We start from the raw sequence: 24,749 nt of genomic DNA on the forward strand, positions 1-24,749 counted from the left end.
AACGGTTGGGTGGGGGCAGTGGGAGAGCGAGAAGTAGACCCCGTTGAGCAGGGAGCCTGATGCAGGGCTTCATCCCAGGAACGTGGGATCATGACCTGAGCTGAAGGCAGACATTTAACTGACTGAGCCACCCAGGCACCCCTACTTTTGCTTTTCATACCCAGTTTCTTAAGTGGTGTAAAACATTAATGATCAACAGGGCCCAGGTTGGTTGAGTGTCCCAACTCTTGCTATGGGCTTAGGTCATGATCTCAGGGTCATGAGATCTGGCCCCCTGTTGGCTCTGTGGTCAGCAGGGGGTATGCTTCTCTCCCTCTCTCCCTTTGCCCTTTCCCCCCACCCTCCACTCATGTGTACACACTCTTTTTCTCTCTAAAATAAGTAAGTCTTTAAAAAAAGTAATTAATGGCCAATTTGTTATATTTGAATAAAAAACTCTCTGTATTTAATACTGTGTTAATTTATAGATGTTCTTTTTTCCTCATTTATTGGGCAATTTCTTTTTCCATTTTGAGTAAGAGAATCAAGAAAAATATTTTCTTTATGTAACTTCCTTTGTATCTCATTCTAGGCTTTAAATTGCAATCTTTTAGGGGCATCTGGGTGGCTCAGTTGGTTAAGCATCTGACTCTTCATTTTGGGTCATGATCTCAGAGTTGTGAGATTGAGTTCCATGCTGGAGCCTGCTTAAAATTCTCTCTCTTCAAAAAAAAAAAAGAAAAGAAAAAATTCTCTTCTCCCTCTGCTCTCCCCCCTTCCTCTCTTAAAAAAAATTGCAATCTTTTAAAAAAATACTGCTAAGTTTCATGGTTAGAGGACAAAATGATCTATGTAAAGGCACAGCATCTCTTTCTTAATGAATACTTGAAGGAGTATTTGCCTTTTCAAAGCCTTTGATAGAGCAGACAGAATTAATTAAACAAGTAGCATGACCGCTTAATGATTGAAGAAGGTTCGTGAATGGGTGAAGAGTTTCAAACTTGACTGAGTTTGAGAATAACACAGAGGCTCGTTAAAATGCAAATTAATAGGCTCAACTCCCAGTTTTTTGATTATGCAGATCAATGTTGGAGTTTAGTGACATGCTTGTTAAAAAAAAAAAAGCTATACTTTTTTTTAATGTAGATAGTACTTGAACTGCATTTTGAGAACAGGGAGAGAAGGGGCTCCAGCTTGGGCTTGTTCATCCGTTGTTTCTCTTCTACTCATTTACTAGGTGGGCCAAGTGTCATTTGTAGGGAATCATGGTATCTCCCTGAGTATCCTCAGTTAGGTAATAGTAAATCTATGATTCCCCAGGTATTTAGGATTCTTCTGTATTTCAGTAATATGAAGAAAAAAAAGAAAAGAATGAGCTTAGCTTTTCTCTTTTCTTCCTCCCTCTTCCTTTCTTTTTTTTTCTTTTCTTTCCTTTCTCTTTCCCTTCCTTCTTTCTTTGTCTTTTTGTCCGAAATATACAGTATATCCCTGATTCAGATCAGCACATTACTTAAATTATTTCACACATCTTTATGATCACCTTTACTTTGTAGAGGTTTCCATTGTAATGTAAGAGATCTGGGTTCCATTAAACTTTGCTACTGGTTGTTGTTTAACTTTGAGCAAATCATTACTTGTCAGTAAAGTGATGGTGAAAGATTAACAGAAGTTGCTGAGGATGGTTCTAGATTCGACATCTAGACAAGTAAATACTCAGGTTAAAAGCATCATTAGGAAGCGGTAGAATAACTGAGCAAACAGCATCATTTTGAAAAGTAAAGTATATAGAATCTGGGTGAGAGCAGAAATATTTTAATTAAAAATAACATTTTATAGTTTGGAATTATTAGCATATGATTTAAAAATCAAGGACTTGCTAGCAATCAACAACCTTTTTGGTCTTCAGTACTAAATAGAGGGACATCTATGCTAAAATAGAAAAAGCAGTAAGTTTAAAGTCAAAAGACTTGGTTTTTACCTTGATTTTTTTTTTCCTAATTTTGTGAAGTTGGTTAACTCATTAGCCTTTTTGAGCTCAACTTTTTCTTCTATAAATTGAAAGTAATACCACATAGATTTGAGAAGATGCATGTTATGTAAGAATGCTTTGAAAATTCTAATATTCTTATTTGACTATAAATGGAGAAATTGGTGCTACAGGGATGAGAAGATGAAGAGAGGAAAATGAGAGAAGAGAGGAGAAAATGTAAATAAAAGGGGAAAAGGACAGGAATAAAAAAAAGTATATGTGTAGAGAGTGGTTCAGTAATACCAACAGTTGCCTCGGGGATTTCCTATTCCATTTCAATTTTTTAGCTCTGGAGGAAATTGGACAAAAATTGTTGCACTCTGCAGGTGTTTAGCTTTGATTTTACTAGAGAGTTCATGGGATCATTTTTCGGTTTTTATCCTTTTAATAACGAAATAAATACAAATATTTATATCATGAAACCAAATATTTTCTTAAATTTTAGAACACTGTGGTTTGCATTACTGTATTTTACATAGGAATAACTGGCCTTCCCCGTCCCCCCGCTTTGGGCATCTTTTTTTAGGTGCTCACAGTAGTTTTATAAAGCCTGACATAGTTCTTACAACCCAGAGTAGTACAATGTAGAAAGTACTGCCAATTTGCTTAGCAAATTATTGTAACTTGAGTGAAGCATAAGAATGTGCTGACCAATAAGGGTTTTTTTCTTTTTATTTTTTTATGATAGCTTTATTAAGATATAATTTATGTATCATAAGACCCACTCATTTAAAGTATACAATTCAGTAGTTCTTAGTATATTCACAGAGTTGTACAATCATCAACATTAGCTAATTTTAGAACGTGGCCAGTGGGTTTTTTTTTTTAAGTTGAAACATTTGTAAATTATCTTTGAAGATTTTGAGCTATAGATATTAAATCTGATCTGTATCTGTATAAACATATGATGCCTAGTACACGTACCATCATCAAAAGCCTTTTCCTGATAGTTATTTAGGGAGATAGAAAAGTATATCTTCAAGTGGGTTTGAGCAAATTGAGAGTTTTTAAATTTAATCTCCAGCCTGATTGTTAGGTTTCTGGATCTAGCTACTAGTCAAATTTTAGGAAGCATGCACTGAAATAAGCTGTCATACATGTCTGTTCTCTCCTTCATACTTAGGTCAAATTTGGAGGTTCAGTGTCTCTGCCTGTAATTCTTTCTACTTTCAGTTTATCTTGCTCTTAGAAATGACCAATGATTGCAGTGGAAAGCAGAAGCAGGGCCTTCTCTATTTTCCGTATGGCTTCATAGTTGGGCAGGGGTTCCTCATCTGGCCTTTTCTCCTTTTTGAGAGGTTCAGAAATGAAGATGGTAATCAGTATCTAGTAGGCTTTCTAATGATGGTAGGGAAGAATTTGATGAAACTTGGAACACATATTCTCACAATTTATACAATCAGTAATATTCAGTAAGAGCATCTAAATAAGTCTTCCTTCAACTCCCTAAATGCCCTCTCCCTTGTCCTTCCTTTAAAGGAACTAATTATATTATCTTTACTGTTTAGTTATATGTAGGTCTTTCAGTTTTTCAACAGTATTTCAAATGTTTCAATTTTTTTCTCTTTTGATACTGGGAATCTTCTGTCTGTTTCTTAGAGTGTCAGGAATATGTTCCAGCAGTAAAAAATTTGCTATAGGAATTTTTTATGCTTAATGTATTACAGAACAATGTAAGTATTATATTTAATTTATATTTAAGGTAATTATATTTAATTATACATTTTTAATTAGAAAATATATTTAAAATAGGAAAGTTTCCTTCAGCCATAGTAACCTTGGGTAATCTTATACTGTCATGAACAGCATGAAGTATATAAATATTTTGAGCATTCTGATCATATCATTGGTAAAGACACTGAGAAATCTTACTTAGTAATCTGCTCATAACAGCATGAAGTGGTGTGTTTCTGAATACCTGGTAGTTATTTTCATGATCTGTATCTCAAAAAATTAATGAATTATAGAAATTCTGTGTATACTTCTCATAAATTAATAGATAAGTAATAGATTTATCTCTTATAGCCATAGCCTCTTAAACTTAACTATATTTCTAGTCAGTGTAACCTCTTGTAAGTAGATGTCCTTTTATTTACAATACAAAAACCAAGAGTAGGCTTTACAGAATGTCTCCTTAGATGTGATCACAAATGCCAGTCCTTTGACCTCTGGCAGACTGGCTTATCAGAATCTGCTGTCCTAAATAGAGCTTTTCAGAATTTAAAAAAGTAAATCTAATTATTATTCTATAAATCTTTAGGATGGATACACATACAAATATACACATGTATATTCATATATATGTAAAAATCACCTCTCTTCATTCAAAATCATACCTTGCAAGTTATATCATATTAAATAATCATATCATACTTATTTTCCAAACATCATATTAAAGTAGTTTAATTTATTTCCTTGACTTTGGTCAGAATGAACTTAAAACTATTCCAGATAGAACATTTATCTTATTTTCAGTCCATCCAATTTTTGGATAAGTTTTAGAACATATTTTCTGTTTACCTAAAAATTTAAAAAAACTGGTCCATTCTATACCCAGAAGGTGCCTGGCTGAAAAAGTGTCCTTTGTTATCCAGTCTGCAGCATTGCCTTACAGATGAAACTCCCCTGTAGTAAAATGCCTTTGAGCATTTAAGTTACTGAATCTCAGGATTGACCTACTTTGAATTAAGCTCTGTGCTCGCAAAATAATTTGCTAATAGCATTTTTCATAGAGAATTAGTATTCAGACTTATCTCTAGTGATAACAACCTATAAAAAAAATCAGTAAAGGTCTCAGTGCTGAGATCATGCACCATTTTCCTATTTACCTATTTCATTCAAAAGCACTTGTGGCAAGCTGCTAGATATATGACATTATATCCTTAAAAAACTGCGTCTCTAAAAGCAGGTTTTGATGTTTATTTTTACAACTTAGAGGGAAGGATAGAAATTACAGTCTCAAATTCTTAGTTTCACTTAAAAAAAAAATTCAAAACTAGGGAACTAAAAGAAAACAATAAGCCAACTCAGTAGGCCTTAATTTAAGGGTTATTAATTTAAGGCTAATAATAATCTAGCAGTTATTTGGTAATTCGAGTCCTATATCACATATCAAGAACCTGAAAGTAAAGAAAAACACATTTGGGTAGTTGAAATAAATGTCAAATAAAACCCAGGATGCTCAGGCCTGTTTACTGAAGGAATGACTCAGTTATTATAGTGTTAGTAAGGCCAAACCTAAAGTCTCAGTCTGCAATAGGAATGAGAAAGGCAAACATTCATTCATTCAGCAAACATTTATTGTATTCCTACTATATATGGGATTTGCATTTGTATTTTCCTTCTTCCCAAGAGGGGAGGAGGAAATAGAGATTTGATATTAAGATTTGTAATCTACTCACGCTTCTGTCATCTCTATCTTATTACAAAAAACGGTTTGTTGTTTGTTTTTAATCACTACCAAATTGGCAAGTAGAAAATAATAACCCTACACTCAGATAAAGATGCTATGATAGTTAGCTAAGTTCACTCACTATCTTTATACCCATCGCCTCACTTCAAGAAGACTTTTGGGGTCTCTTGATTTATGGAAATTAATGATACACTTGTGAATGTCAGTGGTTTACTGTATTAGGTTCTAATTAGTCTTTTCTGATATTTGAAATCTAAACCTTGTTACTGAAATTTTTAGACGGCTGTAGGAAAAGGATAGATCTGTTTATTTTCGCTCAAGATAGCTGGAGATGAGAGGAGAGAATCTGAAGGGGACTGCTTTGTGCTGCTTTCTTCCCCATCTTCTCACCCCATCCTGTAGTTATCTTTTAAAAGCACAGAAGCTTGGGTGGAATCCAATTTCTTGATAAGGATATTCCCACTATGCCATTACCTTTCACTGTCAACAGTCCTGTGTCTGTGTCCAGACCTTTCGTTTTCTCTTGTTGAACATGTCTGTTTGTGAGCGTCCTTCTTTAAAATGTGTCATACTTCTTCCTATGTGCCAGTGCTGGTTTCTTAGGCTATAGTTTTTTGTCATATTTGGGCTTGACTTCACCTAGTTCTACAAAATCATGACCTTGCCCCTATCTTCCTTTGACTAAGGGATAAAACTTACCTCTTTCTTATCCTTTCAAGGAAGAGATTTATGCCCCTTAAATCTGAGGGGCTTTAAACTTTCACAAGGTCTCCCAGGGTTGTTCTCACTTTTGGTTCAACACAGACTTCTTTGTTGTAATTTAATAACTATGCTAGTCTTGGTGGGTCGAGGTAAAGGAGAAGAGGGTAAATCTTCTTTTTTCTCTGGTGACCTTTTATTTAATTCATAGAAAATACATACGTTCTCTAACTGCTACTTTGTTAAAAAAACATAAAATCTTTTCTGTTTTTGAGAAAAGTTTTTGGGAGAAATGCTTCACAAATTCATAACTGAAAGTTATGAATGATCTCAGTCAGAACTTTGGGAGGATTCTTTCATCCAATAAAGAGAGACTTTCTTTCCTTCCTTCCCTCAGTGTACCTAGACTTTACTTTCAAGCTAAGCTGTACTTAGTCAGCTACAGTATGTAATAACTGGAACTTTTGTAATCTTTTACTTGACCATTTATAATAGTTTTCTGTGGGAAGATGTATGCAGGATGCCAAAATAGTTTGCAGATGAACTTTTGATGAATGCTTATATCCTAAAAAGCAAGATATTTATTTTTCTTTTGAGACTAGGAAGACTAGAATGTATATTTGGCAGTGACCCTAATTTAGATTGATTCACCTTTCTTTAGCTATACTACTGTTGTGTACTCTGCGGGAAGGATTGATTCCTATTACTAATTTTAAATGAAGATTGTTAAGAATTATTAAAATACTAAGAGATCTGCAGAGGCACAGATGACATAAAATGTATTCAAAAGGGGAATGTATTCTGAAAAAGCTTTTGAAATAATCTCATTTTAATGTCCTTAGAAACCTTATATCTATTTCATTCTTTTGCTTATGATTGAATATTATTTAATCACTTCCTGTACGTTTCTCTGTGCTTTTTATACTTGTTATAAATTTGTTGGTCAGTTTTTGTTTGTTTTTTTTTTAGATGGAGTAATAATAATTGTTGATCTGGATTTATTTTAACTTTTTTCTCAGTTTTAAGATTTCCTCATTTTGTTTTCCCCTGGCGGTCATTTGGGTAGTAATATGTTTGCCTATTACTAATTAAGGTTTTTCTTTAATAACAGATTTATACTTAAAACTGGAAGATGTGACCCATAAATTTAATAAGCCCTGTATAATGGATGTAAAGATAGGGCGAAAGAGTTATGATCCTTTTGCCTCATCTGAGAAGATTAAGCAACAGGTCAGCAAGTACCCATTAATGGAAGAGATTGGGTTCTTGGTGCTTGGCATGAGGGTAAGAGCGATTATTGGTAACATTTCTCCTTACATGTTCTTTCCTTGAAAAATATAGATGTTACTATAATACTTACATATTAGAAAATAAAAAATTTTGGTTTTGGGTTATCCATATCTCCCCAATGCAGGCAGAGATTTTAATCTCCTTTGTTCAGTAATATATGGTCAGTGTCTGGAGTTATTCTGACACATGGTATGTAATTAATAAATGAATGAATCGCTGAACCACAAGACTCTGACTCTGGTAATTTTGTTTTAAAGAAGCTTAAGTTTAAGTGCAAAATAATGTGATAAGTAAATGTGATATTATTTATGTTTTTTCCATGAGAAAAGTGATAAATTTATATATTCAGTTTTTTCTATATTTTTAAAATAGAAAAGGGAAATGAAAAGTTAGGTTATTTCTTCAGACTGTCTTTAAAACAGTTTTATTTGCTCATGATTCTTTAGGTTGACAGTTTAAGTTGGGCTCAGGTAGAAAATTTGCTGATCTCACGTAGGGTCCCTCATATGACTATGCTCATTTGATGGCTCAGCTAGGGCTAGATGGTCTAAAATGACCTCACTCTCATGTCTGGGAGATTGTACTGTTGGCTGAGCCTTTTTTGCTGTGATCTCTCATGTTCCAGAAAGCTAGCTGGAGCTTCTTCATATCCCAAGAAGTCAAGAGTGAGAGCTATAAGGTCTCTTGAAATCTACATTAGGAAGTCATTTGATGTCACATCTATGGATGCATATGGGACAAAGTATATCGTAGGGCCAGCCCATATTGATAGGGAAAAGAAATAGACTCCGCTTCTGATGGTGGGAATTGAGAAGTCACAATATAAATGTCAATGCACACAAGGATGGGAAGGATTGCTGAGGCCATCTTTGCAAACAGTATGCCACAGTTAAGAAGTAATGTGGAATAAAATCCTTTAAATAAATGGTATGCCTTCTAGATGTGTGGAGATAAAATTTGTATATATGATAAACGATTGTTTACCTGTATAAGCATAATGGGTAGTTTTGAAATTCATAATGTAAGATGTAATGTAAGGTGTTCGTTTGACCTTTAAACAGGAGAGTTACAGGAAGTTTTATAGATGAAATGTTAATGTGATGGTAATAACAGCACAGTTGAATTTGGTATTCTGATTATAAATAAAACCAAAGAAATGTTGTACAGTTACTTCATTTTAGAAAACTATAACTAAATGTGGGTATATGGTAAAGAAAAAAAAGGGTAATGGAATAATGTTAAAACAAACAAGGAATAAACATCCCACAGGAATCTAACAGGGCAACTATTTAAACCTTAACTGTTGTCAAATCTCTCACCCTCCCACTTTCCTTCTCACTTTTAGCAGATGAATTTGCCTTCTGCTTCAGAAAAAATAAAAGATATCAGACAGGATTTCCTTTAATTTTTTGCTAACAGGTGTACATACCTACCCTGCAAGTACTTTCAGTCCCTCTTATTTCTTTCTGTCACACTGAAGAATTTTTTGTCATCTTGTCTAAGTATACCCCTTCCTTAGGGTCCTCTGGACCTCAGTCCTCCCACCTCTTCAGGAACCTAATAGTATTGATTCTCTCTTGTTTTTCTTATATCTTCAACTTCTGTCGATATACTGACTCTTTAACTTTGCTTTGAATATGTTCAGATTACTCAATTTTTTCAGTAATGAAACATCAAAACTCTGCCTTTACTGTGCTCTGCTCTCTAGCGGTAGATTTGACTTGCCTCCCCTTCACAACCGAACTAGTTATTTCTATTGCCTTTCCACTCAGTATTCTTTTATTTTTTTTTTAAGATTTTATTCATTTATTTGAGAGAAAGCACACACGTGCAGCATGCAAGTGGAGGAGGGGCAGAGAGCAAGGGGGAGAGAGACTCTCAAGCTGACTCTGTACTGAGCATGGAGCCTGACGTAGGGCTCGATCTCACGACCCTGAGATTATGATCTGAGCTAAAATGAAGAGTCGGATGTTTAAGGGACTGAGCCACCCAGGCGCCACTCCATTCAGTATTCTTAAACTTATTCCAGTCTGGCTTCTGTTTGATCATCCCTTCAGTTTTGTTCCTCACTAAAGTCTCTAAAGACCTTAACAATCTTCATTGTTAATAGGTCCAAATGACATTTTTCATTACTCACTTTACTTTACTTTGAAAAGCAGCTTTCAATGCTAACTAAGCCCTCCTTGAAACTTTTCCTCTTAGTGTTCATGACACCCTCTCCTGGCTGTTTCCTAAGACCACTTTGCAGTCGTCTTTACTAGCTCATTTCTTTCTGTTTATTCTTTAAATGTTGAGGTATTCTCAATTCCATTTTACTCCCTCTTTTTTCTTTCTGTTTCTTCTAAGCAGTGTCTTTTGTTCTTAATTGGTTTATTTTCACTTACAGTAGTAACACCCAAATGCATATCTTCTGCCTCTGGTTTTTCTTTGCTGTCCGTCTGTATAGCTAGACCTTTGCTTGGATAATGTAAAGACATCTAGAATGAGTACATTAAAAACTGACACACATCCTTCTTGCAAACTAACAACCACAACAATAGGAACATCTCTATTATTCCCTATCCCAGTAAATGACATCACCATACATAAAATTTTACAAAGAAGAAAACTTATAGTACTATCACATCTCAGAACCATCCATCAATCCTATTGATCATTATTCCCAAACATCTCTTGAGTCCCATTATCCCTTTCCAGACTCTAGTCTTAACTGATCTCTTCAAGTTCAGTTTTGCCTTCTTCCAGTCTGTTCATCAAACATTGCAAAAGGTATATCTAATTAGGACATTACCCTATTTAAAAATTCTTCAGTGAGTTTCTATTATTACCTTTAGGGTACAAATACAGGATAAATAAGACATTGTGTGATTTGGCATTCTTGGGATATGCAGTTTCCCCAGACAAATAGAAGTTCTTCTGTTTGCATTTTTTTAATAACAACTTTATTGAGATATAATTTACATATCCTTCAATTCACTCATTAAATATATGGTTCATTGGTTTTAGTATATTTGTGGAGTTGGGCAACCATCACCACATTCAACTTCAGAATATTTTCATCACCCTCAAAAGAAATGCCATACCTATTAGAAGTCACCTCTCTTTTTCTTTCAGTCTTTCAACTCCCCCTAACCTTAGGCAACTATGTTCTACTTTCTGTCCCTATAGATTTGCCTCTTTTGGACATTTCATATAAGTGGAATCATACAATATAATAGGTAGTCTTTTGTGACTGGATTCTTTCATTTAATGTTTTTAAAAGTTCAGCCATGTTGTGGCATATATCAGTATTGTATTCCTTTTTATTGTTAATAGTATTTCATTGTCCATATATGCCACATTTTCTTTATCCATTCATTTATTTAATTTTTTAAAAGATTTTATTTATTTGTCAGAGAGAATGAGAGAGCACAAGCAGGGAGCAGCAGGCAGAGGGAGAGGCAGGCTCCCTACTGAGCAAGGAACCCAATGTGGGACTTGATCCTGGGACCCTTGGGATCATGGCCTGAGCCGAAGGCAGATGCTTAACCAACTGAGCCACCCAGGCTTCCCATATCCATTCATTTATTGATAGACATTAGGTTATTTCTACTTTATGGCTATGAACATCCCTGTACAAGTTTTTTACGTGTGCATGTTTTTATTTCTTTTGGATAGATTTCTAAGTTTGAAATTGGTGGGTCCTGTGGTTAAGTTTAACTTTTTAAGAAATGCCAAAGTGTTTTTCCAAAGTTCCTGCATCATTATACTTTCCTACCACTGATGTTGTGAGTGTTTCAGTTTCTTCACATCCTTGCCCAACCATGTTACTTTCTTTTTTTTTTTTAAACCATAGCCATCCTAACGGGTGTGAAGTGGTATCTCATTATGGTTTTGATTTACATTCCCCTAATGGCTAATTATGTTAAGCATCTTTTCACGTGCTTATTGACCATTTGTATATCTTCTTTGGAGAAATGTCTATTCCGATCCTTTGGCTATTTTTACATTGGCTTATTTGTCTTTTTATTAATGAGTTTTATACAAATCCCTGATCAGATATGATTTGCAAATATTTTCTCACATTATTTCACTTTCTTGATAGTTCCTTTGAAGCACAAAAGTTTTCATTTTGAAATCTATTTTTTTTTCTTTCATTGCTTACGCCTTTGGTGTTACAACCAAGAAATCATTGCCTGACCCAAAGTCATGAAGATTTACTATTTTTCTTCTAAAAATTGTATAGTTTTAGTTCTTACATTGGGATATGTGATGCATTTTAAGTTAATTTTGGGGGTGTGGTTTGAGGAAGGAGACAAACTTAATTCTTTTGCATGTGGATATCTAGTTGTTCCAGCACCATTTGTTGAAAAGACCATTCTTTCCCTCATCAAATGGTCTTGACACCCTTTTTGAAAATAAGTTGACTATAAATGTGAGAATTTATTTCTGGACTTTCAGTTCTGTTTCCTTGATCCACGTTATCTATCTTTATGCCAGTATCACACTTTTTTTAAATTTAGTCTTTATTGAGGTATAGTTGACCTATAGAATTGTAAGATATTTAAAGTATACATCATGGTGATTTGATGTACATATACATGTGAAAGGATTTCCCCTTAGCTAATTAACACATCCATCTTTTACTTGTGAGAGAACATTTCAGTTCTACTCTCAGCAAATTTTAATTTTACAGTACAGTGTTATCAGCTATAGTCACCATATTTTACATTAGATCCTCAGATTTTATTCATCTTGTAGCTGAAAATTTGTACCTTTTTACCCACTTTGCCCTATTTCCCCCACCTCCCAGCCCTTGGCAACCACTTTTCTGCTCTGTTTCTATGAGTTTGGTTTTTTTTTTTTTGAGACTCCACATATGAGTGATGCCACGAAGTTCTTGTCTTTCTCTGTCTGACTTATTTTATATAGCATAATGCCCTTAAGGTGCATCCTAGTTGCTTCAAATGGCAGGATTTGCTTCTTTTTCATGAATGAATAATTTCATTGTATATATGTACAGCATATCTTTATCCATCCATCTATTGATGGACGTTTAGGTTGTTTCCATATTTTGGCTATTGTGAATAATGCTTCAGTGAACATGGAAATGCACATATTTCTATGATAATTCTGTTTTCATTTCCTTGAATATATACCCAGAAGTAGAATTGCTGAATCATATGGTAGTTCTGTTTTTTAATTTTTTGAGGAACCTCCATACTGTTTTCGGTTGTAGCTGTATCCAATTTACATTCCTAGCATTTGAACTATATAGTTGAAAGCTCTGGTGGCTTGATGCTGAGATATTGAGTATAATTCCCAGGAAAGGAGTGTAATTCCCTTTTTTCCATATTCTTGCCAATCCTTGTTCTCTCTTGTCTTTTTGATGGTAGCCATTCTAACAAGTGTGAGGTAACATGTCATTGTGGTCTTGATTTGTGTTTCCCTGAGATTAGCGATGTTGAGAATCTTTTGATGTTCCTGTTGGCTATTTGGATGTTTTCCTTGGAAAAATGTCTATTTGGTTCCTCTGCCCATTTTTTTTAATTAGATTTTTTTCTTTTAAATTGTATGAGTACTTTATGTATTTTGGATATTAACCCCTTATCAAATATATGATTTGCAAATATTTTTTTGGAGCCACACCGTCTGTTAATGTAGCCTTGGAGTAGGCTTTGAAATCAGAAATTGTGATAGCTCTAATTTTATTCTTCCTTTTTTCAAGACTGTTTTGACTAATTCTGGGTCCTCCTTAAATTTACACTTGAATTTTAGGATTAAGTTGTAATTGTCAGTTCCTGCAAAAAAAATGCGAGTTTGGATGTGGGTCAATTTGTATTCCTGTTATTTTTGTTCTCATAACTTCCTTTATACATATTGTTTAATTATCTGAGAAAGGATATGATTGAAGTGTGAGATAATTAATGAAAATGATGTGAATATAGATTTACTTACACAATTCTAGGACATTAAAATTGGAAGATAAACCTTGAATTTTAATAGGAATATCGTGTTAGGGTTAAATTTTTCAAATAGTTTATTTCTCTGGAAGGTGGTAAATTCATTGAACTTTTTAGTCACAGTGGGTTTATAGACTAATAATAGAGTTGGATAATTTTAGAATTAATACTCATTAAGTTTAAAAATTTCCCTCCAGGAAAGTCATGCCTCTAAACAACAACAACAACAAAAATCCCTTGATATCACTTACTAGACTGAAGTTTACCAAATATATCAGATATTTAAAATATATTTAAATATTTTTTTGCTGTGTTCAGCCAGTAGAAGAGGTTTTGTGGGTAGAATAACTTGCCAATTTTTTGTGCTGATTTAGGATCTTTTTATTTATTTATTTATTTAGAGAGGGTGTGAGAGCAGGGGGAGGGGGAGAGAGAGAGAGAATCTTAAGCAGGCTCCACAGCCAGCGCAGAGCTTGACACAGGGCTCAGTCTCACAACCCTGAGATCATGACCTGAACCGAAATCAAGAATTGGACGCTTAACTGACTGAGCTACCCAGGCTCCCCTAGGAATTCTTTTATTTTTAATGATTTTCATTAATTATACTATATTTCATTGATCCCAAGATGGTGTAGATGATAAGACTCAAGAAAAATGAAGTCTTGCCATTTGCAACAACGTGGATGGAGCTAGAATGTAGTATGCTAAGTGAAATAAGTCAGAGACAAATACCATTTGATCTCATTCATGTGAAATTTAAGAAAGAAAACAGATGAACATATGGGAAGAGGGAAAAGAAGTAAAGGAGAGAGGGAAACAAGCCATAAGACACTCTTAATGGTAGAGAACAAACAGGGTTGATGGAGGGAGGTGGGTGGGGTATGGGCTAGGTGGGTGATGGGTATTAAAGAGGGCACTTGATGTGATGAGCACAGGGTATTGTATGTAAGTGATGAATCACTGAATTCTACTCCAGAAACCAATATTGCATTGTAAGTTAACTAACTAAAATTTAAATTAAAAAAGAAAAGAAAGTCTAAAAAAAAAAAAAAAAGAAAAAGAAAAAAAGATTAATTTTCAGGCACCTGGCTGGCTCAGTTAGTGAATATACAACTCTTGGTTTCAGGATCGTGAGTTCGATCCCCAGGCTGGATGTACAGATGACTTAAAAAATGAAAAAAAAATCTTTAAAAAGACTCATCATTGATTTAATAAGATTTATTGAGATATGTATTACAAAAGAAGTAGAAGCAGAGTAGGGCCTATAAGAGCAAGGGAGTCAAGAGAGAAGGGTTACAGAGTGACTTTAGAAAAGATAGTAGTTTTTCCCTGCTCTATGAAAGTAGAGTGTTCCTGTGAAACATTTTATAATCTGAAATGGCATCAAGTGAAAACTTAGTTACAATTAATTTATATGGAAAAGTTTTGAGTATTCCCACACCCAAAAAATAACCCCTCAGGCTTTTCTGATACCTTAGGCTACCTCTTGCTAATGGATGCACAAAATTCATCAAGATAAAACACACTCAGAGTTCAAAGGTATGGCAGCTTGATGCTGGAATGCTGAGTGCAGTTCCCTGGGAAGGAGTTTAGTTGTGCTGCTCTTGCTGCTGGGGTTCGTGTTGCCTCTGTAAAGGTTACTACAAAACAAAGGCTGAACACTATTTTCACTTTTTGCCTTTCTTTATAGAAGTGAAAATCCTCTTCAGACATCTTTTGGTTAGCAAATACGGATACTAATGTAGTTCTTTTGTAAAAGTAAAGTGGCGTTACACAAACTTTTGAACAGCAGGGGATACCTGTCTTTTGAACTGGCAACAAAGGAAAGTAACTGGTAGAAAATTGAGAAGTAGAGCATATTGTGAAACAGGAATTTATGTAAGGTGACTGGAACATATCGTATATAGGTAGGAGGGTGTGTGTTAAAGTATCAAGACTTGAGTTGTGGTTGGAAATGCCTTCCCTAGTATCAGTTATTCAAGGATTCTTCAATCTTTATGGGGACACTTTTATCATTTCATTTTGTGCATTTTGGTATTTGATGTATTTGGAATTTATCCTTGTATAAGGTATAAATACAACTTATTTTTTTCCAGATCACTACCTAAAGACACCATCACTATTTAATAAATTATCCATCTTTTTCTACTGATTTAAAATACTGTTATCACATATAAACTTCTCATGTATTTGATTCTAAAGATATATTGTAATGGAATCAGTATCTTGGAGATACCTGCACTCCCATGTTTATTGCAACATTAACGATAGCCAAGATATGGAAACAATCTAAGTGTCACCTACAGATGAATGGATAAGAAGATGTAGTTTGTGTGTGTGTACACACACACACACAATGGATTATTATTCGGCCACAAGAAAGAAGGAAATCTTGCTGTGCAACAGTATGGGTGAATCTGGAGGGCATTCACTAAGTGCAATAAACCAGACAAAGAAAGACAAGTGATGTGTAGTACCACTTATATGTGAACCAAAGAAAAAAGAAAAAAATCTAATTTCATGGAAACAAAATAGAATGGTGGCTCCTAGGGGCTTGGGGAAAGGGGAAATGGGGAGATGTAGGTCAAAGGGTACAAACTTTTGGTTACAGGATGAATAAGTTCTAAGGACCTGATGTACAGCATGGTGATTATAATTAATAATATAGTACTATGTACTTGAAATTGGCTGAGAGTAGCTCTTAAGCCTTCTCACCACACATGCACAAAAAATGAGTTAACTGTGAGGTGATGCATGTGTTAATTATCTCAATCTTAGTAATCATTATACAGTGTGTATGTATAGCAACTAATCATGTTGTACACTATATATAATTATATTTCTCATGTTAATAAAGTCAGAAAATAAAAAATATGTTTTAATATCTAGTAGGATGGCAAGGCTGTTCCCTCATTATTCTTATTTGGATTTTTCCTGCCTATTTTTGTTTTTTTAATATGAACTTCAGAATTAACTTATATGATTAAGAAAAGTTGTTTTATTATAATCTCATTTTAGTTGTTGATTAAGTAGCATTAATACCTTTTATGATGTTGAATTTTCTCAGAACAATGGGTGAGTGTTCATATGTCTTAGGAATGTTTTAAAGATATCTTTATATAGACTTAAACTTATTTAATTTCTGTGTTTTATTAATTTGTTGCACATGTAATGGAGTCTTCCATTACATTTTCTAACTGGTTATTTGTAAATATGAAAGCTTATTTCTGTGTACCAATTTGTACTCAGTCACCATTTCAAGTTCTTATTGTTTGTATTAGTTTTTCAGTTGATTTTCTGATACACAACCATTATCTACAAAGAGTAATATTTTTATCTCCTTCTTTCCAAATTATTATACCCTTTCTCTTGTCTATTTATATTTGCTAGAAATTCCAGGACAATATTAGATGATTAAAAAAAAAACATTGTGGTAGAATACTTTTTCTGAAAGCTTCTTGTATTTATTCTAGGACAGATGTTTCCTTATTTCCTTCTTAATCTTTAGGCTAACTTTTGGTGGATTGATGTCGATAATTCTTTCATATTGGAAATATTCATCAGTTTCATCAATAGAGGATATAAATTTTTTAAATGCCTTTTCAGCATTCATTGATATGATGCAATTTTTTTCTTCTTAAATCCATTAGAACGAAATATGAGTAGATGTTCCCATCTTTAACTATCCTTGCATTGCGGGTAAACCCCACATGGTTAAGGACGATCAGTTTTTAACACTCAGTGCTTTTTCTCACAGGTTTACCATGTTCATTCTGACAGCTATGAGACACAAAACCAGCACTATGGAAGAAGCTTAACAAAAGAAACTCTAAAGGATGGTAAGAATTGAAAAACCTGTTTCAATACTTTTATTACTGCACAGTTATCAAGATAATCCTAAAGTAATTTCAATCTTTATTCTTTGGTATAATGATCGAATCCATAATAAATAAACATAAACCCTTAAATTTACATAATTGGATTAATCATAATCCCTGGTTTGTAATACACCAAAATCATGGGTCTATGAATGCCTTCTTTTACATTTTAGTTTATTTCTTACTTATTATTATGCATAGAAAAATAGTGAACATCTGTGAACCAGCCATTATAGTTCAAGTCCTGAAACTAGAGGTTGTCTTTCAAATCCTAGTATGTAAATCATAGTGTATTAAAACTTTTTTTTACATAAGAGACTTTAAAATGTGTATTGTTGTATGTAATGTATTTTTATGGAAATCTCCCATGTCTAGTTTAGCTGTATAGTATAAGCTTCTAGAACTACATAATAAATAAATGGCATTAGAAGTAGTTTAAAGTCTGTTAACATACATTCCTCCAAGATGATTATAGCCAAGCTATTACAAAAACAATGATACCTTAATAGATTTCTGGAAATAACATTCTATTAAGAAGTTTATTCTTAGCTTTGCCTAAGATGGGAAAGAGCTTACGTGTAGTGTAAATAGTTTGAAGAAAAATTTTAATTTTAGGTATAGAAAACAAACATACACAATGTGATCTTAACAGTATTTGCCTTGGTTTATTAACCAATAGCAGGATAATATTCAGATTGGCTCTTCATTAAAATATTTTGCAGGCTAATGTGAATATGTGTTTTTAGCAATTTCTGTCCCAGAGTGGGGGAACAAACTATTTAAGAGCAGAAATCAAATTATATTTACCCATAAATTCTCAAATATGATAAAATAGGCATAAATAACTTTAAAAGAGGCTTAATAATCTGATAGGTTAAAACATGTGAAGTCTCAATTTTGAATAACATATTCAACCTGGAGTAGTGTTGATCCCCAAAGTGAGCTTAACTTTTGTGAAGCCTGATTTAATCAATATTATTAAGAATGGAAAGAATTTATTGTAACGATTTGGTATTTTGGTAATGGACTGTTGATGCCATAAGTAGTTGTGATTTGACTCTAGATTTTAGATTAGCTCTTGAATATGATTCTAACAAACAGTTAATCTTAAAAGCAAATCCCTTACACTAGCAAATGAAGCAAATCTTGGAGTCACATTCCTTAAGAGAATATAGAGAGAGAACTAACTACCAGTCTTTGTGTAATGATTTTTTTTAATCTAAATAGTATATTTCACTTTACATAAGTGTCATCTTCTAGTAAGAGAATCTTCACTAGAAATTAAGTTGAGGTCCAAGTTTCTATGTCTCACTCGAATTTTGCCTGTTCAGCTAATTGCAAGGAGTGATGGGAAGAAATTGAAGAATTGTATCTAAGATGAGTTTATTTCCCACATGATAGCTAGTTCATAATTTCATTATAATCCTAATATTTTCCTGTTTATAGGAGTCTCCAGGTTTTTTCATAATGGATTCTGCTTAAGAAAAGATGCTGTTGCTGCCAGTATTCAGAAGATTGAGAATATTCTGCAGTGGTTTGAAAATCAGAAGCAGCTTAACTTTTATGCAAGTTCATTACTGTTTGTTTATGAAGGTTCATCTCGGCCAACAACTACAAAATCGAATGACAGAACTTTGGTAGAAAAGTTTTTGTCCAAAGGGCAACTGTCAGACACAGATGTACTGGAGTACAATAATAACTTTCATGTGTTAAATTCCACAGAGAATGGAAAAATAGATGCTTCAGTAGGCAAAAGCTTGTCCAAGATGTATGCTCGTCACAGAAAAATGTCTTCAAAAAAGCATCACAGTCAGACTTCATTGAAAGTTGAAAATATAGAGCAAGACAATGGGTGGAAAAGCATGTCACAGGAACATTTAAATGGAAATGTACTTTCCCAACTGGAAAAAGTTTTCTATCATATTCCCACTGGTTGCCAAGAGATTTCAGAAGCAGAAGTGCGAATGATAGATTTTGCTCATGTGTTCCCTAGCAACACAATAGATGAGGGATATGTTTATGGGCTGAAGCATTTAATTACTGTACTGCAAAGTATTTTAGACAATTGAGTCTTCTGCAGTCTTTTTAAGGAATGGGGCAATCATAATAAAAGCAGCGGTCAATATCTCTGTACTTGTAAAGCTATGTAAAAAATTTATATTGTGAGTCTACATTTTGTCTTTATACTTTTGGTAGAAGGGTTATCTTTTTTATAATCTTACTCAGGAAAACTAATTATTTGTTCATTAGAAAACTATGAAGAATAAAGAAACTTAGGAATCTTAAGCAGGGAATGTGGTGGTACATGGCTTAAACATCTGTTTGGCTGAAGCAAAATGCAAACCATTATTCACTCATTAAGAGTTTATTTAGCTTTCTGTAGCCAATTTGTCATGAAATCTCTGTCCACCCAGCCTTGACAATGAGCCATATCTAAACTCATTAAAATATTAGAACAGTTTTAAAAAATCTAGAAAGCACAGGTTGATGTCCTTAGTATTACTATGTATGAAGTTATTAAAACTGGAGAAAATTCTACTTTAGAACAGTTAAGTACTGTTTAGGTTTTATATTAAAAGTTCAGACCAGCATATCAAAAGGTGCTTCTTAGTAAAGCAATTTAGAATTATTGCATTCAAAAAGCAGATTTTTTCTTTAATTTCCATTAATATGCATATTTCAATATACTTCATGAGAAAGATAATTGAACAACAACAAAAATCTTGAAATTAAGTTCACTAATAATTATTCTTGCCAGGGTTAGGAGAAGAGAGAAGTATCTTTCCAAGGAACAAAATGGTTCTTTTAAAATCTTTCATTGATGTGAAAAGTGGGGTATATATTTACTACATTGTGAAAAGTGCTATAAACCATATAATACCTTTTCCTCTAATTGCAGCTTCAAAAGGTGGATGATTGAAGCTTTGTCTTATTTCTCCTTTAAATAGCTTTTGAGAATTTTCTCTTTTAAAATTCATGTGTTTATATGTCCCCATTTAGTTCAGCAGTAGTATAAATATATGTTGCTAAAAAGTGTTTCTCAGAATTCTGATAAGTAGTGAAGGACACCATCCAGTATTGTGTTATCAGAAGTACTATGTGTAAATTGGTGCATCTCTATGAGTTTGGTGCATATCTAAATACATGCTTCTATTTCACTCTTACTCAAAACAGTTTTATATCCTATTCCACAGGGAAAATATCATTTAATTTTGTGATAGGTGGCGGGGAATAATAGCTATTTTTCCTGGAAAAATTAGATTTTTATGTATTATCTTTGTTTCACATTTCACATTTACCACCTTTAAAAAAAAATAACTAGTTGTTATTGAAAACATTTAAAACTTTGAAATTAAATTTAGAAATATGTTAGATATGTATGAAAGCATTACTTGCACTTTCATTTGCTAACAACACATCTGAGTAGTTAACAGTTTTGCCATATTCCTGGAAAATGTTTTAGATTTGTGGGCTGTTGGACTTTTCCCCTCTCTTTTTCCCCTAGAATTACAGATTAAAGTTTTAAATCTAAGCGGCTTTTTTGGTGTGGAGGAAGGCATCACAGTTTTATGTTTATCTCACATTCCCAACCTCTCTAAGTGTACTTTGCAAATATCTGAGCACAGACAGAAGTACCAAATGCTTTATGAATTCTATGCTTAAAAATCTGTTAAAGCTGAATTACTTTAAAATTCTTATACATTTTGTTATGCAAAATTTGTTTTTTTTTATTTAGAGTCAGTAGAAGTATTTTTCATAGAGACTTCATATTTTTCTCTACTGCCTAAATGGGTTTTGGCTGTAGCTTTATTTGTGGGGATGAATTTCAAGTCCAAATAGTCAAAAAATTTTTAATTTTACTTTTTTTCTTCTACAATATAGACTTTTGTTGTTATTTGGACAGTAGTTCAATAACTCTTAAGCTCAGATAATTAACAATTTTGAGTCTTTTAATAAGAGGCTTTTTTGTATGGGATGGTATCAGCCTATGTACAATGAATTTAACAAATTTAAGTATTACCAGACGTTTTGCACATTTTAGCTCAAAAGTGTGAATCAGCTTTCCAGATTGTCTTTACCATGTTCGGAAATACAGTTTTGTAAAAACCGGTGTCTTACCTTTTTGATACAGTACATCATTTTTGGTTTTGTTTTAATAAAACAAGAAGCGCTTTTATCTTTTGTTTTTCAGGGAAGGGATTAACATTTAATTCTGTTTGTTTACATTTTTATTACCGTTATCCAATGCCCATTTATGTTACTTTATAAGTAAGCTTACATGTCACAGAATAAGTATCTGTTTATGTAATCTACATGTGAATATTTTACTGTCTAGCCCAGTAATTTAACATTATGCTGAAATTTACCACTGCGGGGGAAGAATGATCACTATTCACCAAGCATATTTAAACATGTACATGTTTAAGAAATAAGCATAGTAAGAATATAGTTTGGTTAATAGGATTATGATAGGTTTTTTTTTCCCCCTAGGAAACATAAATAATGAATTTAGTGTATTTCTTATGGAATGCACTCATGAAAAGGACTTCAAGAAATTGTGGATAGTGAATAAAACATTTCTCTAATAAAAATTTAAATTGTATAATAGTTTTATAATAAAGTATTTACACTAATTGATATTTTAATATGGGTGGAAGTTGCATAGATTTAAATAAATTAAAAATTGGTAAGTGCTAAATATTTTATCTATATAGTTTTTCAGGAAACAGTTGTGAAAATATGTATATTAAGTGGCTCTAACATGGAGCTTGTGGTATTTTCAACTCAGTATTCATTATTCTTTATTTTATGTGTCTAGAAAGATCATACTTAATATGCCTCTTTACACTACAGTTTGCTATTGTGGGGCTTTAGATTGTGTTCAACTGAATAAGAACTTTTTTTTCTGACTTTGAGTGTAATTTACTATTTTATGATTTCTAAGGTGATGTTCTTTATATTATCTCTATAATGTCTATATATTAAATTGATAATGTAACTTAAGAAAAAGGGATTAATTTTCTGAGAGATTTCAGTTGTAATTTTCATAATTCATGCAACTGAAAACATTTGTTTCTAGGATTTGGAATATTGTAGAAAATACAGGATGAAAGAAAATGGTATGAAACAATTTTATTTGTGAAATTACAGAAATTTTGTCCATTGTTTTTAAAACTGTCATCATTTTAGTACTCTTAGCAGTTAGACATTTGATACTTTAAAACTTGATTTGCTCTTAAAATTGTTTACAATGCTTTGTAATAATCTTCCTTATCCAGTGCCTTTAACCTTGATTTGATATGTTTGTAGCCTCAGTTATCCTTCCACTACATCCTGTAATATTTTTGTAGCCTAGACAGCAGTTTCTTTAAAAAAAAAAAAAATGTCAATTTGATCATGTAAAGAGGTAGCAATTGTCTATCAGTGCTTTGGGAAGACATGTAGAGTTGCCTGTAGGCCAGACTTCTTAATTCATTCAAAAATATTTAGTGGATGTCTACCATGTGCCCAACATTTTTTGGCCCCTGAATATACAGTTGTGAACCAGTCAGACAAAGCCCTAACCATTTTCTGCATTCTGTCTAGATGGGGTGGGTTTGGGGACCTAATTAAAATAGAGATACAGAAAAATATGCATTTAACAATAATAAAGTTAACTAGCATTTGAGTTTGTGTAAAGATAAGGTAATGATTATTGAGCTGAGATGAAGCAACTGACAATGTGTTAGGTTAAAAATAATACTTTGCAGCATTATAACCTCTATTTGACTCTTGAGTTCAGGTAATTATAGTTAGAATAAAAAGGCCTTAATTTTTCACTTTTCTTGCCGGTAAAGGTACGTTTATTTTTAGACTGTCCATTTAGAGTAGTGTTTTAAGAGAACATTACTGTGAAAAACATTCCATTACATATTCACAAGCAAATTACTGCACATTTTTAAAATTGTGTTTTACAATTTAGTAGAAATACTTTAGGCCTCGTCTCATCTTCAAATCACTGGTATTTTAAATTTGGCAATGAATATGGAATTTTTGACTTACAGAGTGATTATATGGTTACTTAAAATCCTTGTTCATATTTTAGGAAGGTTGGAGTCTCTGTTTTTTTGATGTTTAAATTCTCGTTACTTATGTTGATAGTGTCTAATAAGAGGAAATAGCATCAGTGTGATTAAATAAATTAGAATATACTTTGAAAAATTTTATTTTATTTGTTAAACTTTGCCATCATGTTAAATTTGGCCTGGTGTTCACTTACAATATATGTTAACAAGTTTATGAAGTGAAATAGTTTCAAGTATGATATGTATAATGCTCCTGCATTTAAATGAAATTGGCGTGCACAAAGACACTTTACTATAGGGAGTTGTACTGGAAGATTTATGAAAGCATGTGAAATTGCACCTAAAATTGTATTAGTGACTATGCTAAATTTATTGTACTTGATGAATGAATGTATTTAGTGTAGTCAAAGTTACTTTGGTTTAAATGTCTACACAATGTCTTTTTTTAAATGTGTTTGTAATTTGTAGTATTGATGGGGGGTATTCTTGGACTGCAGGGGTTATTGTCATCGTGTGATTTGTGTTTTTATTTTATAGAATCATCTAATGTGATATACCGATTTTTATAAGTGATATTTAGATAATTCTAATAACTGTATATTTGACAACCTATTAAAATGTTTTGCATTGGAGCTTTTCTTCATTAATTGTAATCTGCTAACAAACTCATGGTAATTTAAAAATAACTTATTCAACGAATATTTGAGTGCATGTTATGTACCAGAAAACTACAGGAATCATTAGGGATTCAAGGATGATTAAGGCAAGCTGTTAATAGAAAAAAAATATGCATTGCAAATGAAAAAGTATGTAAACGTTTTGCCTGAATATTTTTCTGTGAGATATACCAAAATCTTTGGAATCAACCTTATAGGGAAAGTGAACTGTAGGAGAAACAAATTGACTTGGTTCTGAAAATATATAATTGTAAAACTTCAGAAGTGGGTAAAATAGTTTTGCCTGTATTTGAAGTTTTGCGAATTAGCTACTTAGTGACCTAATTATTTTCATTCATTAAAAAGAGAGGGTACTATCAAACACCTACCCTCTATTAGGCACTGTATTTGGCTTTGGAGATTTTGAAAAGATGCATAAGAGATTCAGTACATGTTCTCAAGATATGTACTGTCTGGCAGAAAAAACCGTGTAAATATGGGATAAAATACTATTGGGGCTATGACTGATACTTAACCAATATCCAGCAGGGCTGTGAAAGAGAGGAGTTTGTTCTGATAAAATGCAAGAGGAAGAAGAGGGATTCATAGCGTCATTGCAATTGTGAGTCAAGGCTCCAGAAAGCTATACAGCATTCCTCTTTTATGCCTGGTACTGTGAACTGTGGGAAAGAGCAATACTATGTGTAGTTTCTTAAGATTGGCTGCCTAACTGCTGAGAATAACAGGGAATCCCATTCCCATAGTCCCCTAGTTATAGCTAACTGTAAGAACTAAAAAA

At 33.0% G+C, this 24,749-nt stretch overlaps 1 protein-coding gene across 2 annotated transcripts in view; it reads left to right on the forward strand.

Annotated features, from left to right (window-relative positions):
• Positions 1-23,926, forward strand: part of IPMK (inositol polyphosphate multikinase) — a 43,462-nt gene extending 19,536 nt beyond the window's left edge. For both annotated transcript variants that reach the window (XM_008695899.2, XM_008695900.2), the window contains exons 4-6: positions 7,231-7,403; positions 17,109-17,190; positions 18,676-23,926. In XM_008695899.2, the coding sequence (XP_008694121.2) occupies positions 7,231-7,403; positions 17,109-17,190; positions 18,676-19,298 (878 nt within the window). In that variant the 3' untranslated portion in view covers positions 19,299-23,926. The remainder of the gene's footprint in view (positions 1-7,230; positions 7,404-17,108; positions 17,191-18,675) is intronic.
• Positions 23,927-24,749: the final 823 nt, after the last annotated feature.

Source organism: Ursus maritimus, unplaced genomic scaffold, assembly GCF_017311325.1.
Source record: "Ursus maritimus isolate PB19 unplaced genomic scaffold, ASM1731132v1 scaffold_7, whole genome shotgun sequence".
NCBI classification, from domain to species: domain Eukaryota; kingdom Metazoa; phylum Chordata; class Mammalia; order Carnivora; family Ursidae; genus Ursus; species Ursus maritimus.